At 41.7% G+C, this 18956-nt stretch overlaps 1 protein-coding gene across 1 annotated transcript in view; it reads left to right on the forward strand.

The window, feature by feature from the left end:
* ATG2A (autophagy related 2A) overlaps window positions 1-18956 on the forward strand; it is a 209251-nt gene that overhangs the window by 94553 nt on the left and 95742 nt on the right. The window contains exons 23-26 of the mRNA XM_077459540.1: window positions 2701-2781; window positions 3544-3650; window positions 5290-5382; window positions 5579-5649. Of these exons, the coding sequence (XP_077315666.1) occupies window positions 2701-2781; window positions 3544-3650; window positions 5290-5382; window positions 5579-5649 (352 nt within the window). The remainder of the gene's footprint in view (window positions 1-2700; window positions 2782-3543; window positions 3651-5289; window positions 5383-5578; window positions 5650-18956) is intronic.

The raw sequence follows: 18956 nt of genomic DNA on the forward strand, positions 1-18956 counted from the left end.
AACCCTTGTTGTAACTAACTCTGCTAAAAATCTCAATAAAAACATTTGAAAAGAAAAAATGGGAACCTGTGCTCTCTGCAGGGTGTCCCCATCACCACTCCTATCTTTACTTGTCATGCTATCATCTTAGCATGAATAGGTCTATGCAGTGCACTAGTTCTCTGTATGGTAGGCCCATCTCCAAGTTTACCCTTTAAATAAGCACTGCATAACAAGATTTAGGGGAGCTAAGCCAGGTGTTGATGGCTATGGGTCCCAGAATTTATTAAATGTCTGTGGGCATCCCCTATTTGGATGTCAATTTCTCTTTAGGGATATTCATGCTAATGTAATTACGCCATTCTATAAAAGCAGGGTGTGGGGAGATCCATTTTGTGGAGATAAGTTTGTGAGCTGCAAATAGCTAAAAAAAACAGGGATCAAAACCTCCAGAAGGTATAATTCCTCATCTAGAACACCCAGTAGACGCACTAGTGCGGGGGTCCCTAAGCACCACCAATCCTGGGTAGCCGATGGGTCAATCAGGAACAAAACCACATATACAGTCCTCCCCTGACTGCCCCACCCTCCTCCAATCGAAGGGGACAACGGACACTGCTGTGAGGCGGCACATGACACTGTTATGAGGGTGCAAGTGACACTACAATGGGGAGTTGTGATGTGAAGGGGACAGAGGACACTGCTTTGGAGGGGGGGGCACAGGACACTGCATTAATAGGAGGGGCAGAGGTCCCTACTGTGGGGTGGCGGGGGGCAGAGGACACTATGGGGATGTAGTGTGAAGGGGGGCAGGACACTGCTATGGGGAAGCAGAGGACACTACTGTATGGGGGGGGAAGAGGTCTCTACTGTGGGAGGGGGTGGGGTAGGAATACTACTGGGGGAGGCGCAGAGGACATTATTGTGAGGGGAATGATGTAAAGGGGAGAGGAGGACACTACTTGGGGTGGGGGGGGGGCCAGGACACTATTCTGTTTTTTTTTTTTTTTGGGGGTGCTTGATAGTTTTTTTTTTTTTTTTTTTTTAAGGCACCCCCCGACCCTGGGAATGTTTGATTTTCTCCACGTTGCCCAGGTAGATCTCAACCTCTGAAAGGTTGCCTACCCCTGCACTAGTGGATCCCCGTTAATGGAATCAATAAACATTAACCACTTCAGCCCTGGAAGGATTTACCTCCTTCCTGACCAGAACATTTTTTGCGATTTGGCACTGCGTCACTTTAACTGACAATTGCGACGTGGCTCCGAAAGAACAAAATTGGCGTCCTTTTTTTCCACAAATAGAGCTTTCTTTTGGGGGTATATGCTCGCCTCTGTGGTTTTTATTTTTTGCGCTATAAACAAAAAAGAGCAACAATTTTGAAAAAAAGCATTATTTTTAACTATAATGATATAATAAATATCCCCCCAAAATATATAAAACCAATTATTTTTTCCTCAGTTTAGGCCGATACCTATTATTCTTCTACATATTTTTTGGTAAAAAAAAAAAAACCACAATAACTAGTAATGGTGGCGATCAGTGATTTTTTTTTTTTTTTTTTTTTTTAATCGTGACCGACATTTTGGCGGACACATTTTTGGGACCATTGGCATTAATACAGCTATAAAATTGCATTGATTACTGTAAAAATGTCACTGGCAGTGAAGGGGTTAACCACTAGGTGGCAGTGCAGGGGTTAAGTGTTCCTAGGGGCATGTTTCTAACTGTATGGGGGCGTGGCTGTGTGTGAGACCACCTGTCACTAGGCAGAATGGGGAGATGCTGTTTACATCGGCATCTCCTCGTTATTGAGCTCTGTGACATGATCGCAGATATCCCCATGGTGATCGAGTCCCTGGGACCTGCGACCACGGTCACGGAGCTCTCGGCAAGCACGTGTGCATGGCGTGCAATTCAAAGTAACGTATGGGTACGTTACTTTGTTCAGCCGTGCCATTCTGCCGACGTATATTTACAGGAGCCGGTCGGGAACCGGTTAATGATGTCAACTACAGCTTCCTAGTAGTGAAATAGCCTCCATAGCATGTTCAGCAAATTGGCAGAACTAGCAGAAAATCTTGGGCAATCGGAACTGTCTTTATGATGCCACTAAAAAAAAGTTTGTGGTCAGTGCAATACACGTACATAGTTGTGTCAATATCTGTGTAGGTGATAAGGAAACTGTGACCACTTGCCCCAGTACCCTCTGTCAATTTACCTGTTTCCTAGATCCAATTCTGGTGTGGGAGAACTTTAATGGGCTGCTCAGAGCCCTGACTTCAACACTACTGAGCCAATTGTGTGCCTAGTCTTGTCATCTAACACCTGTAACTGATTTTTCAAATGATCTTTGGGTTGGGCACAATTTCCCACAGACATGCTCCATAATGTTGTCCTGCAGATAAAAGGAGGCCATAAAAGAAAGGGGGTTATGTATATATTTATAATATTTAAATGTATAGTACATATAGTGTATGTAGACTAATACTGTTTCAATGCTCAGATCATGGAAATAGCATATAGAAATGCAGTTGTAACATTTACATTATACTATATATACACGTTTATATACAAAGAAAAAAAAGTGTGAGGAATTGAAGGCATGCACCTTCCCCTCTTGGGACAATCTTGCTTATTATCCAGGTAGATTTGTTTTCACATGCATAAACCTTTTAATGGATACTGCAAATCGTATTCTTTGTTTTTCATTCATTCCAGGAGTTCTTGGTAGCTCTGAGGCTTGATGGTGCTACTTTACGTCACTACATGGCAATGCCAGACCAAAGCTGGTATAGTCAAGTAAGTTTTACATTTTCACAATGATATTTTGGTCCACTCCCTGTTTTGAATGTCAACTTTTAATTTGTGCTCGGTGTTAGCAGCTAGGGCCATAATGATTGCAACCCTATGATTATGCTAAAAAAAAGCTTAGTACATGAGATTGGTGTGAAAATGTCCTCAATCATATGGGCTGTAAAAGTAATGTCCCAACATTTTAAGGAGAATCCATAAAGCAGAGGTTCCCTGCTTTCTGGTAGAGTCAGCATACTGGTGAGAAAAGGAAAGAGGGGGGCAGAAAGTCAAGCTTTATTGTCAGTGAGAGCTTGGAGGGGAGTAGAGAGCCGATAGACTGTCACATCCAAGATATTGCCCAGCAGCTCTGCAGTAGATTTTACCTCTCATCTGTGGTTGTGAGCTCAAATAGTGTTCCCACACATGACTGTCACTAGTTGTCTCTCAAATATTGATGTTCTGTCTCCCTGCCTATACAAGACAGTGGGTGTGGTGCATAGGGAGAGATCTGCATTGTATACGATGCCTGTGTGTATGGCTCAGCAGTTTGGAGCCCACTTAATTGTGGTAGCTACCCCCCCCCCCCCAACATGCACATTAACTCTTTCAGCCTAGGTAGTCTTGCATGTAATTAAACCATTTTTAAGATTCCCTATTTATGGATTGTATTTTGGCATTCAATAACTCTTTGTTAACATTTTAATAGCAAATTTTTCACTAATAGAAAAAAATGAATGTCTTTTTTTTATTCTTATCTCTCTTTGTTAGATTATGGACTTACTAGATGTAGTTGATGAACCTATCTTGGGATACACTCCGCCAGCTGTTATCACCATACTGCACACTCATCTCTTCAGCTGTGCTGTGGATTACAGGTACTAATGAATAGAAGTTAACGTCCATTTTTTTTTTTTGATGTGCTAAACAGTGGACTGCATACAAGAAGTATAGTTTTGTGAAATGTAGGCCAATAGAAACCACCATATGGCCATCATTTGCGATAACAGCATTGGGAGGAATATTGTGACTTAAAGTGTATGTAAACCTTTAGCTTGAAGCCTCCCTTTGTACCCCCCCCCCCCTTTTCTACCAATTTCTACCTCCTATCCGCTTTCTAATCCTGGACCTAACTAGGTCCCAGAGTTCTGCTCTGTTAAAAATTATTACAAATGTGAGAAATGGTGTTGCTCATCGATGATCATGGCGCGGTCTCAATATAACCTTATATATCTTGATGTTACTACGGCACTGAAGTATTTTTAGAGACACGTTTTGTTAATCTTGTGAATATCGCACTTTGTATTGTGTGCTATGTCATGGTTGTCAACTGTTGATTTCTGGAATGGTATTGCCATTTCTGGGAAAATAAAGAATTTATTTAAAAAAAATATACAATTAGAAATGTATGTTATATCTGTCCAATAAATGGGGAAAAATCCTTACTCTTCCTGCCAAAAACCCATTGATCTTCTAACAACTTGTAATGAATTGACAATACTGCACTATAATCTCAAACAATGTTATCAGCCCTGCCCTTAGGTCTGTGAACTACTGAACACCTACCCCTATGTTGTGGAAATGAGAACAGGGTCTTTTGTAGTTCGAACACTTCTTTCCTAAGGTGGCGACGCTGCTCCTCCATGGATACAGTACAGTAAGCAAGTGTTTTCAACCTAGGATAGGAAGCGTGTTACATGTGATGTAATTGGCACACTTAATTTGTTTCAGGCTCCATTCACACTAGTGTAATTCCAGACTTGAGTCATACAGAATCGCATGATGATGGAAATCAATTTTTTTTTTAATGGTGCCCTTTCACATTGATAAACTCAACATGGTGCAATTTCGGAGAAGGTCCCTGTACTACTTTGGTGTGTTTCCAGCACAGTTTTGTCCCAATAGAATATGCAAACCACATCCAAGTTGTCTCTATGTTGCACCACATAATCACACTGAAAATGGGAGCAAAACTGGATTGCAGCAGTGTGAACCTTGCTTAAAATGTTACAAATTAGCACACACAGTTTATGCTCATAGCAGGATAAAATCTTGTACGATCATAATGCTACACAGATCTTTTTTTTGAAAGTATTATATTTATATGGAACCACTGCAGGATTTGTCACAATGACACCACTGTCCTGTCAGCTGGCAGGTGCCAAAGAGTGGGGTTGTCACTGCTACAGGAGGCCCCTGACAGTGAGTCACACTAGAGCCTGCCATTCTCTGGTTTAAAGAATGGCTTCCTTCTGCACAGTAGTAAGCAGCTAGAGCAATAAGGGGCCAGCTTCAAGAAGGCTTTTCTGCTGTTGTGAGCAGTACAGTGCAGTCAATGTATTAAAATATTGCATTTTGCATACTAGTTTTGACAAGTGCTGTAACCATTGATGCTTTTAATAAAGATCTAATGAGGTCCATTTTTAAATTGCATTGCAATATTGGTTACACCAAATGAGAGGACCATTTTATTTGTTAACAAATCTAAAATGTAAAAATATATTTATTTTCTTTCAGACCGCTCTACCTCCCTATCAGAGTATTGCTCACAGCAGAAACATTCACTCTATCCAGTAACATTGTAGTGGATACAGCTACCTTCCTACTCAGGTGAGCGCTGTCTAGTGTTTTAACTTTTCTGCTAGCTAAAGGAAAAGTTTTTGGGTCAAGTTAGACTTTTTATTTTCCTTCAGTCTTTCTCTTTCTGTCCCACCCACTCTATTACTCTTATCTGTCTCACTCACTCTATTTTTTCCTCCCTGTCCAGCTTTATATTGAGTTAACATCCTTTTTTTCTTTTTCCCAGGTTTATTTTAGACGATTCTGCTTTATATCTGTCAGACAAATGTGAAGCTGATGTGACTGATTTAAAAAAAGGTATGAAATGTTTTGATCCAGTGATAAGCCATAGTAACACATCAAATGTAAGTGTCATCTGTGGGAAGGAAACAGTGAGTTTCCATATGTTATCCAGATAGTATAATCCTATGTGAAATGATTTTAGTGTTGTCACCAAGACAGAGTAGAGGGAAATTCTCTCTGGTGAATTTTAGTCTGATGACAACTGTAAAAATTGGGGTTTCTGCCCAATTGGGCAAGACTTGCTCTCATTTCCTGTTGTGTCTTCTCATTAGGAAATGTGAAAAATATCCCCAATTGGGCAATGGATGGCAAAAACAATCTCAGAGAGCTTCTACTCTATGCGCTACTTGAAAAATGTTGGCTCACAGTTCACTTTAAAGTCATTGTAAAGGCTGAAGGTTTTTTTTTTTTTTTTTTTTACCTTTGTGCATATAAAAAACCTTCAATGTGCAGCTCCCAACACCTCACCACCCCCCCCCCCCCCATGCTTACCTAAGCCCGATCTCCATCCTGCGACATGCACGAGAGCTGAGGCTCTCCTGGGTATTTAGCTCCTCATTGGCTGAGATGTAGCAGCAGGAGCCAACGGCTCCTGCTGCTGTCAATCACAGCCAGTAAGGAGGGGGGTGGGGCTGAGCCGCGGTTTTTATGTCTTATGTACACATAGAGCTACCACGGAGCAATCACGCACGCGATCCACCATAGCAAGCGGCTTGCCATGGTGGCACTCGGCAAGGGAGAGGGTCCCAAAGCGCTGTGGGATCCGAGAAGAGGAGGATCAGGGCTGTTCTGTGCAAAACCAAAACCCAGAACAGGTAAAATAAAAATAACATAATTTTTCCTTTACACACACTTCAATTCTAGCCATAAGATAGCAGTATTTCAATATGGTAAAGTCCATTTGTTGGTCTTTCTGAATTGATGTTTACATACAAAAATTGAAAAAGGTGAAAAAAACAATAATATGATAAAAAAAACAAGCGCAGTAAACATGTACCTTAGTGTTAGTGAACTGATCCAGGCACTGTTTTCCTTGCAATCGGGGCCCTCCACATCATGGAACTGATGTGAGTCGACCCACAATAACCTGGACTTTTAATCATAATAATGAGCAGTCCAACTTGTTTCTTGTTGTCTTATGTGTACCAATGCTGCTCTGTATGTTAAGTTAGCAAACTACTGTTGCTGCTATATAGTTTACGTTTTTCTTTCTACAATATAAAAGAAATGCAATCAAATCTATTAAATGAATAAAATTGGTTCAACGCATCTGAATAGCTGGTTGTTAAGGAGGCCATCAGGTCTTGACTTCTTAACAACCAGCTATTCACTGGTTGGCACTTACAATACCTCCCCTCTGTACATCTGTGCTCAGAGAGGCGCTTGAGAATGGTGACCACTTTTGGAGGGGCATTTATTTGTGTAGCTATCTGCTGATTAAGGATGCTGACATATCCTGGCTCCTTAACCATCAGTTATTTACTGGTTGTTAAGGACGCTGGCAGATGCTCAGTCCTTAACCAGCATCTTTAACCACTTAAGGACCGCCGTATTGCCAATGTACGTCATTACAATGGCACCGGCAGGCACAAGCACGTACATGTACGTGCCTGCCTTCCAGCGGGTGGGGGGTCCGATCGGACCCCCTCCCGCTGGATACGGCGGTCCGTTTCGCTGCAGGAGCGATCCGGGATGAGGGGATGGCTGTTGGTTTCTGGCCATCCCCTCTCGATCGCTCCTGGCCAATGAGAAGCTTCCTCCCACTGTGTATTGTATACACAGGCAGGGAGGAAGTGATGTCATTCTCCTCGGGGCGGTCTTTTAGACCAGAGTACGAGGAGAAGACTAAAAGTAAGTGCACCAAACACTACACTAACACATAGGTACACAAACCCCCCCCCCCCATCAGGTAGGTAGCTAGCTATTTTTTTAGGTTCACCGCCAGGTTTTTATAGCGCTAGGTACCCCGATATACTACCCAATAATGGTTTTAACCCCCTGATTGCCCCTAGTTAACCCTTTCACCCCCTTTTGCCAGTGTCACTAAGCGATCGTTTTTCTGATCGCTGCATTAGTGTCACTAGTGCCGCTAGGTAGCTAGTTATTTTTTTAGGTTCACCGCCAGGTTTTTAATAGCGCTAGGTACCCCGATATACTACCCAATAATGGTTTTAACCCCCTGATTGCCCCTAGTTAACCCTTTCACCCCCTTTTGCCAGTGTCACTAAGCGATCATTTTTCTGATCGCTGCATTAGTGTCGCTAGGTAGCTAGCTATTTTTTTAGGTTCACCGCCAGGTTTTTATAGCGCTAGGTACCCCCATATACTACCCAATAATGGTTTTAACCCCCTGATTGCCCCTAGTTAACCCTTTCACCAGCGATCACAGTATAAGTGTCACTGGTGACGCTGGTTAGCCAGTTAGTTATTTAGGTTCCCCGTCAGGTTTTTATATAGCGCCAGGGACCCCCATATACTACCTAATAAAAATTTGAACCCCCTGATTGCCCCTAGTTAACCCTTTCACCAGTGATCACCGTATAAGTGTTACGGGTGACTCTGGTTAGTTTGCTTTTTATAGCATCAGGGCACCCACCATTTATTACCCAATAAAGGTTTAACCCCCTGATCACCCGGCGGGTGATATCAATTAGGTTTTAGGGTCAGGGTCTGCGTCGCCCCAGGCAGCGCTAGGTTAGTGCCAGTACCGCTAACACCCACACGCAAAGCATACACCTCCCGTAGTGGTATAGAATCTGAACAGATCAATATCTGATCTGATCAGATCTATACTAGCGTCCCCAGCAGTTTAGGGTTCCAAAAAAACGCATTGTTAGCGGGATCGGCCCAGATACCTGCTAGCACCTGTGTTTTGCCCCTCTGCCCAGCCCACCCAAGTGCAGTATCGATCGATCACTGTCACTTACAAAACACTAAACACATAACTGCAGCGATCGCAGAGTCAGGCCTGATCCCTGCGATCGCTAAGTTTTTTTTTTTTGGTAGCATTTTATATTTAAATCCGGAAGGCAGTGCTTGGTTTTCGGGGTCCCGTACGTGGCTAGGCTCCCAAAAAGTCCCCCACATGTGGTATCCCCGTACTCGGGAGAAGCAGCAAATTTATTTTGGGGTGTAATTTGACTTATGCCCATAGCATGTGTGAGCAATATATCATTTAGTGACAACTTTGTGCAAAAAAAAAAAAATTTTTTAAATTCCTGCAACTTGTTGCAAAATCTAAAATATTTCATGGACTCAACATGCCTCTCAGTAAATAGCTTGGGGTGTCTACTTTCCAAAATGGGGTCATTTGGGGGGGTTTTGTGCTATTTTGGCATTTTATGGCCTTCAAAACTGTGATAAGTAGTGAGGAGTGAAATCAAAAATTTGCACCCTTAGAAACCCTGAAGGCAGTGATTGGTTTTCGGGGTGCCGTACGCAGCTAGACTCCCAAAAAGTCCCACATATGTGGTATCCTCGTACTCAGGAGAAGCAGCAGAATATATTTTGGGGTGCAATTCCACATATAACTATGGCATGTGTGAGCAATATATCATTTAGTGACAACTTTTTGTAAACTTTTTTTTTTGTGTCATTATTCAATCACTTGGGACAAAAAAAAATATTCAATTGGCTCAACATGCCTTTCCACAACTTCCTTGGGGTGTCTACTTTCCAAAATGGGGTCATTTGGGGCGGGGGGGTTTGTACTGCCCTGCCATTTTAGCACCTCAAGAAATGAGATAGGCAGTCGTAAATTAAAAGCTGTGTAAATTCCAGAAAATGTACTCTAGTTTGTAGACGCTATAACTTTTGCGCAAACCAATAAATATACGCTTATTGACATTTTAAAGACATGTGGCTGAATAAATTTTGCCCTAAATGTATGACTAAAATTGAGTTTATTCGATTTTTCTTATAACAAAAAGTAGAAAATATCATTTTTTCTCAATTTTCGGTCTTTTTCCATTTATATCGCAAAAAATAAAAATCGCAGAGGCAATCAAATACCATCAAAAGAAAGCTCTATTTGTGGGAAGAAAAGGATGCAAATTTCGTTTGGGTACAACATTGCATGACCGCGCAATTACCAGTTAAAGCAGTGCAGTGCGAAATTGTAAAAAGACCTCTGGTCCTTAGGCTGTTAATTGGTCCGCGGCTGAAGTGGTTAAGCAATGTGACCTCAAAAACGCACCTAAAAACACACCCTGGGTGTGTTTTTGGTGTGTTTTCCATTAACTTAAATGAAAGGTGCATTTTTGGTCCTATTTTAAAAAGCGCACCAAAGATACTGCACAGGACTTTTCAAAACGCAGCGCTGCAATGTCAGAAATGACATAGGATTTAAAGGGCAATCATTTTGATGCACTTTTTTTTGCACTGGAAATGTGCATTCTAGCACAGCAAAAGCACACCAGTGTAAACGGGCCCTTAGTGTTAAAAAGTAAATACACCTTTGCACGTGGTACTTGTATGCTAGTATTCCAGCATTTTTCTTCTGTTTCCCTCCACCTCTCAACTAACATGACCCCCGTGCTGATGGAGAGAGGCTGGAGTGGGGCAAGCAAAGGATGCAGGTGCCTGACGTCCTCCTTATCAACCAATGACATCATTGATTGGTAAGATACCAGCGACTGTCCTGCATGGTGCACAATAAAAAACCCGTGGATTTGTGTAACAAAAAGGCATGCTGATCCACTAGCTAGCTTGTTGACAATTTCTGGGCAATTTGGGGCATTTTTAAGGTGTTTTGCCAGGGCACCCCTGAAGAACCCAGAAGGCACCCCAGGATGATATGGCACCCTGGTTGCATGATGTAAATAATTTGGAGTACTAAAATTAAAAGACTAGTATAAAAACTATCTGAATGTTATAGTCCACTAGAGGGCAGAAATTAGTCAACAATATCCTCTGAACATTGTTGCGCTCCTTTCTATTGAAAAGGAGTTGTGCACCTGTTCTCAATTCTTAGTACAAAAGTTTAAGGGCTTGTTATCCTGTCTGGTGCTCTCTAAACAGTGATCCACATTCAGAATACTTCTCGTAGGGAATTTGTCAGGCATAGAAGTGCCATTACTTTGCCTCCTCGTCAGCTGATTTAAACTTGTAAAGGCCGCACTACTGCACCGCAACCACGTACATTGCATGCAGTTGAATAACTTAACATTTAACCAGTATGCTATTGAAATCTGCTGATTGGGTAAAGGTAAACAGACATTAAATACTCCCAAAAGTGCAAACAATGTGCAAATTGTAAAGTGCAATACTAAGTTTGGGCACAAAAAGACTCTGTGCATGAGAACATATGTGAAGAAAATATAACACAATAATGATTGTTTAATGTATCATAAATTCAAATAAGGTGCAACTACGCAGTGCAAATGTGATGGATTGTGTTATATACAACAAAAAAATATTTAATTTAGTGAAGTCCCATGTGATAATGCAGAAAAAAAACAAAGTTGCACAAAAAACGCACAAAAGTGCAAACAATATGGATGAAAAAAGTTTGTTCATAGATTGCTGAAATCCAATATGTGACTTCACAGTGCAGCATATAATGTGGATTGAGTGCTCATCACTGTGTTTTCCAGCACCTCATTAAGATAAAAGGCTTATCAGAAAGCCTGCGACCTCCCTTGTGCAGGGGGCTCAAACGTCACTTTTAGTGAAATCCAAAGTTCGCCACTGGAAGACTTCAGCATTCCTCTCCGGAAAGATCCATGGACATCCACTCAAATTCCAATGATATGAACAGAAGGATAATATAAAAAAGATAAAAAGGCTCCAATAGTCCAGAATGTCTTCTCAAGACGTTTTATTGATAAACGGGAGTTGCAGTACAAAAACTTCAAGGCAAAGCTATAAAAATTGCGGTAATAGTCCTTGCAAGGAAAAATAGACATACAGGTCAGTTCAAAATCAAATTGTGTATATGCAGGATGTGTGTGCGTAGTGTCCCGCACTGGGGACACCACACACACACACACGTTCTGCATATGCCCAATTTGATTTTAAACTGACCTGTATGTCCATTTTTCCTTGCAAGGACTATTACCGCAATTTTTATATATTTGCCTTGGAGTTTTTGTACTGTAACTCCCGTCTTTTAATACAACTTCTTGAGAAGACATTCTGTACTATTGGAGCCTTTTTATCTTTTTTATAGTATCCTGCTGTTCACATCATTGGGATTCGAGTGGATGTATAATTGGATTTCTATGAACAGACTTTTTTCATCCATATTGTTTGTACTTTTGTGCATTTTTTTATGTGACTTTGGTTTTTCTGCATTGTCACATAGGACTTCAGAAAATGAAATATTTTTGTTGTATATAACACAATCCATCACATTTGCACTGCATAGTTGCACTTGAATTTATGTTACATTATATATTCATTATTGTGTTATATTTTCCTCACATATGTTCTCATGCATAGAGTCTTTTTATGCCCAAACTTAGTGTTGAACTTTCCAATTTGTATATTGTTTTCACTTTTGTGTTTTTTTTTTATGCGACTTTGTTTTCATCACATGGGAGCCCTAAAATGAAATATTTTGTTTGCGTATAATACAATTCATCATATGTGCACTGTATAGTTGCACTTTATTTGGATTTATGTTATTTAATGTTTATGGTCATATTGCACTTTAATAATACAGTGATACATTTACTTTCATATGCTCTTTTTTTTTTTTTGCACAGGATCATTTTGTGTTTATACCTAGCGCTGCACTTTATTTTTCATATTTTAAATATTTGTGCCCTGTATCTGGGTTATATTGCTTAGCTGCAGCTCATGAATTGACAAATTTTTCACATCGTTTAATTAATCTATCACTTAGCGCAGATATATAATTTTTATTTCTAGACATTAAATACTGCTCCATATTTATATTTATCTTATCAGCAGATTCTGGTAGAATAATTCCAGCTCATCCATTGATTAACAGCACTAACATAAAACAATCTCCAGTTCTAATGGCCTTTAAAAAGGGACTTCAAACCAGTTTGGTTCCTTTCACACAGGTGTCATCCGTTCAGTTACAATTTTGCTAAGAAAAAGGGGATTCAGTTTGCTTCAAGTTACATCCACCTTTTGTTTTAGTTCTGTTCTGTTTACATTTATTTTTCGTCCGCTTCCATTTTTTATTAAACGGAAAATAAAATGCAGACTTGTTCTGTTTAAAAAAACAGACCTTATATTTACAGTGAGTGCTTCTCTTTAGGCTCGGATCACACTTACGCAGTTTGCTTTTGATCTGTTTCTGCAGTCCTTTTTACTGTTTGTTTTGCATTTTTTTTTTGCGATTTTACCACGATTATCATTTTGCATTTTTTTTATGCTTTTAAAAAAAAAAATGTTTGGACAATTTGGGCGGATTAAAAAATGCTAATAACAGCAAAAACGCACTACACACTTTTCTGCAGCTTCTCCATTGAAGTCTATTGAACCAAAAAAAGCAGTTTTGCATTTAAAAAAAGTCCTTGACCCTTTCCAAAATCTCAGTCGTGTGAATGTGTTTCATAAGATACCATGTTAAATGAACTGTAGTCGGTTTCTGCAAAGAGCACCAAAAAACGCATAGGTGTGAACCAGGCCTTACTGAGGTTTCCTCATTCAGCTACCAGAAAACAAAATCTTTTGGGTGTAATTCTGTAATTATAGCATGACATCAATGTGTGGACAAGTCCATGTTTAAAAATATGGCTCTAACAATGTGAATCATCATGCCATGTCACATAACTTTATGTCCCTGGTCTTCAGGGCTTTGTATTCTATCTGATAATCTTTACCTGCAGCTTAAGTAGGACATCTGAGGCAGACCCTAAGTAATTATATGTAGCTAAAGGGAAAGGTCAAAAATTGCTTATCTAGACTGTGCTTAGATTCTCGGAGCCAGAAACACAGAAAAAAGAAGAATGGAGTTATTCCAGCTTTTAACTACATTACGGACAAGTAGAAGTCAATGTTGGTCATAGCGTTTTTGCTGAGATTTATGTTGTGAAGATATTCATGTTGAAACACAAGTGTTTTTTTTTTCATTCCTAATTTTTCACCATACATATTTTCTTTAAAAAAAATACATGATGTTATTTAGGTCTTTAGACTGTTAAGGACTCCCCTGAGTCATATACGATTTGCTATCTTGGCTAGGTTCACACCAATGCAGTGCAGGAAACGCTGCGATCCATGCATATTTCCACACCACGTTCAAATCGCTTGCAAAATGCAGTGCGTTTGCCGGTGTTCTGTCGAAGTGTGTATTGCGCATGCGCCTTACGGAACGGCACAACAGCTGATTTGCCGATCACCTGGGTGCATGCGCAAAACGTAGGAGGTATCTCTCAATGGGAGATACCATTTCACAGGCACACTTTAAACCTATACAAACAGCGGGTTAGACCGGAGTTCTCAGATTGTGCATCGCTGCTGCTGGAGGGCAGCTAATGGCTGTGTTGAAGAGCTGGTTTTGTCTGTTGCAACCCGCCCTTTCACACAGACAAAACCGGATGCTCAACACACCAAACCCGCCCTGCAACACAGACAAAACCGGACCATCAGCCCACTGTAAAGCCGCCCCGCAACAGCGAAGTACAATGTGAGAACTATGGTCTCCCCCCGTTGTTTGTATAGGTTTCATTTGTGGCCGTGAAATAGTATCTCCCATCGAGAGATGCCGCCTACAATATGTACGTGCGCCCTGGTCACGTCACTCCAGCTAATCAGCAAATCAGCTGAAGTGCGGCTCCGTTATGCGCATGCACAGGCACTATTTAATGGGGTCACTTCTTGACAGAACACTGTCGCCAGATTGCATGGTACAAAATGACCATGCAATCCGGTTGCAGAATTACTGCATGCGTGCCTTTGGTGTGATGCGATGCAATTTGAGCCCATTTAACATGAATGGGCTCAAATTGCACCACACTGAATCGCAAGTAAATTGAACAGGAATGCAGTGTGGCTCACCTGTGGTTTATAGTGTGAACTGAGTCTTATAGAGCACTCTGGCTAGTTTATAATGTCTGCACGTTTATTCTAATTGAACACATATTTTCAGAATTGTTCATCCTCTAGATCTTCCCTTCTTATATACTGCTTTCTTTACTCATACTGTTTTGTTTCCTTCTGAACCGTCTGAGGGTTGCTAGAAAACTCTTAAGCTAGCCTTAAGCCAGCCATAGATGATGCAATTTTCTTTCCTGCAACCACAGATTACAGAAAAGAAAATTGCTAGATTCCCATTTTAACACAGTCAGTGTTGATGGGAGAATCCCTGCTGCGGAGCTACTGTATTCTTTCAGTGAGGGGTGCTGGGAGCCGTCCCTGCCGGGAGAACACAGTGATTATTGCTAGCCTGGTTGTACCTTTTGATCGATCAACTTGGGTACAATCAGCCTCCCCATATTTGGTTCGAAACGTGGCCTGTTTCCGTTGAACCGGCCAAGATTCAAATTGTCTATGGCCAGCTTTAGATGGCTATAATTTTGGCTGATTACTGCTGAATCAGCTGAAATTTAAGCCATGGATGTCCCTGTCAGCACTACCCAGCTCAACGAAAATCAAATTGAAAATCAAATGAGCTGGGTGGAAAATGTTTGACTGAATGTGACGTCATCTTAATAGATTCATGCATTCACTACTCGGACATTCTGAATACAGTAGCTGGAAGTGAACATTCCTTTATCTATGTTGTTTAGCATGAATGGAAGAATTGTTAGATTTTTCTCTTGTTCGCCCACAGGCTGAAAGAGAGAAATCTAGCTGTGTATGGCTAGTTTTAGAATAAGGTTGCCCCGCTGTTCAGCTCTTTAGATAATTAGATGGTTGTAAGAACACTTGATATTTTATGCAGGATCCAGCTTTGTGTGGGATGTCTATAGAAACATTGACATAGGTGCAAACTGACAGATCTTTGTGGCAGAATTTGCCAACTGGGTCTGGTTTATTAGACAAATATCTGATATTCCTGTGTACACAGCAGTGCAGCCATGCTTATATGTTTACAAAAGTATAAATGTAAAAAAGTAGTCTGCACATATCTCCAGGTATGAATTTATCTCAAATGTCCCTATTTTTTTCCAGAGCATATCCCAGCATTATTCACTTATCTAGCCACTTGCCAACCGCATCACTTAGATGTACGGCAGCAGAGTGGCTCTTCTGTGCCAGGAAGCGATCTGGCATTTTCGGGTAGAGGTTGTGCGCTGGAGAGAGACAGAACAGAGCTCTGCTTATGTAAGCAAGGAAGAACTCTGTCCTGTCACCAGGGAAGTGATGGATTTTTATTTTTTGCTAAACAAATGAAAAGACAGAACATTTTGAAAAAAAAGTTTTTCTTAGTTTCTGTTACAGAATTTCTTAAAAAAGTAATTTTTCTGCTTCACTGATGGGCTGCGCTGATGAGGAGGCATTAATACAAAGCACTGATATATTGTCCTGATGGGCACTGACAAGGCGGTACTGGTGATCAGCCTTTATGGGCATTGATATATGGCACTAGCAGGCAGCACCAATGGGCACTGATTGGCATCACTGGTGGGTACTGATAGGTAGCACAGGTGGGCACCGGCAGGCATCGCTGATGGGGCTGCACTGATAATGCACTGATTATAACCGCGTTTTTCCTGATAAGGAGTGGGCGCCCTTAACCAGTGAATAGCTGATTGTTAAGGAGCCAGCATATGCCGGCTTCCTTAACAATCAGTTGGGATGTAAACCGTGCCCCACAGCCTCCTGTCCCCTTGGTGCTCACCAGTACCTTGGTCTAGCCTTCCCTCGCCCCCTTCCCATCACATCCGGCCTTCCCTCAACTCCTCCCATCAGATCCAGCCTTCTCTCGCCTCCTTCCCTCCGATTCGGCCTTCCCTCGCCTCCTTCCCTCAGATTCGGCCTTCCCTCGCATCCTTCCCTCAGATTCGGCCTTCCCACGCCTCCTTCCCTAAGATCTGGCCTTCCCTCGCCCCCTTCCCTCAGATCCTGCCTTCCCTCGTCTCCTTCCCATCACATCCGGCCTTCCCTCGCCTCCTTCCCTGAGATCCGGCCTTCCCTCGCCTCCTTCCCTTAGATCCGGCCTTCCCTCGCCCCCTTCCCTGAGATCCGGCCTTCCCTCGCCCCCTTCCCTGAGATCCGGCCTTCCCTTGCCTCCTTCCCATCACATCCGGCCTTCCCTCGCCTCCTCCCCTCAGATCCGGCCTTCCCTCGCCTCCTCCCCTTAGATCCGGCCTTCCCTCGCCTCCTCCCCTCAGATCCGGCCTTCCCTCACCTCCTCCCCTCAGATCCGGCCTTCCCTCGCCTCCTCCCCTCAGATCCGGCCTTCCCTCGCCTCCTACCCTCAGATTCTGGGAGCTGATACTCCCTGATGTTTCGCCCGCTGTCTCTCCACCCCCCTCCAGTGGTAGCATCACTCCTGAGCTGGAGCATGCTGACCATTGGGGAGGCATTATCACTGGTTGTGAGGGACACCATTGGGTTCTGGCACCTTAACAACTGGCGTCCTTAACCAATGAATAGCGGAGTCGGCCCTGATGGGCATCCTTAACAACCAGCTTTTTGCAGCTTTTGTACTGTATGCCACGCATTTTAAAACGCGCTGTGTGGTTTTTAAAAAATGCATCGTGCATTTTAATAGTGCTGCAATGTAAAAATATGAGCACTGCAGTGTGAAAGGACCATTAGAATTAGCGGTTTTCAATTCCGCTAATTATTTAAAACTCTGACCTCCGATTACAATTGGACATGCAGAGATAATTCAACTTTTGCAAGAGGCCTTTGTCCAGAGTTTCAGGTTAATAAGTGTACCTGCTAGGTCTGTGAAGAAGGGAGGAGGATGGCAGACCAGGGAGACATGCATCCTGCTGTTTATCCTTGAGCAAGGAGTGGCTGTCCAGCAAGTTTTTGCAAACCTGCCTGATTGACATTCCTTCCCTAGGACTAGACAGGATGATATTGTTATCTGATCTGGCCCAGTGCTGAATCCAATGCCTCAGGCTAAAGGCCTTTTCTACTTTAGTTAAAGATTTTTCCTCTTGAGCATGTTGATAAGGTTAGGTAGGTGCTCCTGGGCATTCTAGCTAGATATTTAGTGTGTGCCTCAACGCCCCATACTAATTCTGCACACTTAAAAGCATTTTGAAGAGTATTTGAGAAGCAGATCCTCTGGCTATGTTAAATCAGATTCTTCATTCAACATTCTCTGTTTACTAGCCTCAAATGAACATTCTTACCACTTACTGAGTCCAGTAGGAATGTTTAGCCAGTGTTTATGTATTTTAGATGTGTCTTTAGCATATTTTCCCCAATATTCCCTGCAAGTCAATAAATATTATAAGTGACTTCTTACTACCTATAAGGCTGGATTGACACCTATGCATTTTTAGTGATTTTTGCCTTTTACAGATTTGTACTACAGAACGTGTTCCATAGGAAACCATGTTAAATGGACTGTAGTGCAAATCTGCAAAATGCAAAAAGCACTAAAACTGCATAGGTGTGAATCCAGCCTAATATGTATTACTTTGAAAAGAAGAGGTTTTAGAAATGCTGATTTGAATATTTTTTGCATGTTTAAATGCAAAAACCTGTTCTGCTCATCTGGAAAATATTATGGGCAACTGCTAAGAATTTCATAGACAGTGTGTCTGATTCATATAAACTGAAGAAAAAAACGAGAACAAAATTGGAACTATCAGGCATTGCTAACCATCAGAATTATTGTTCATTTTTTCCAAGGTCCCTTTAAGTAGTCATGATTGTCAGATTCTAGCACACAAGCTTTAATATTTCCCCAGGTGGACTGTACAGAGGAACTGGTGAAAATACCTAGGGCTGCGGCATCTGCAACCCTAAACTGCCAGGCTGCAACAACTATCTGGTCCAATACAAGCCTTTTACACCTAGTGCTAAGCCTGTGCATGTTGGAAAATGAATGATGAGCACTAACTTTTGGCACTTGAGATCCATTGGTGGTCACATTGTGATAAATAAGGCTACTGCTGTGGTATCTCAGCTTTCATAGAAAAAGATGTTTTAGCGTCCATGCTTATCGGTGTAGTACTACACTGCTGAGCTATTTTTTTTTTACATAACTATTGCTACTTGATTGAAACGTGACTGTGGTTAGCAGTTAAATTTCACTGTGTTTAGCTTTCCCCTTGTTCACGGTAACAGAGCTATACTTATAGAGCCCTTGTGAATGTACAAATTGGTGTGCACGTTCACAAGCATGTTCTCCGTTATGAATGTGTACATAGTCATCAGATCTTAGATAGCCATTTCAATATCTGCATGGAGACTATACATACACTGGCTTCTTT

Source organism: Lithobates pipiens, unplaced genomic scaffold (genome assembly GCF_037356315.1).
Source record: "Lithobates pipiens isolate NorthernLeopardFrog02 unplaced genomic scaffold, aLitPip1_a1.2 Scaffold_10, whole genome shotgun sequence".
Lineage (NCBI taxonomy): Eukaryota > Metazoa > Chordata > Amphibia > Anura > Ranidae > Lithobates > Lithobates pipiens.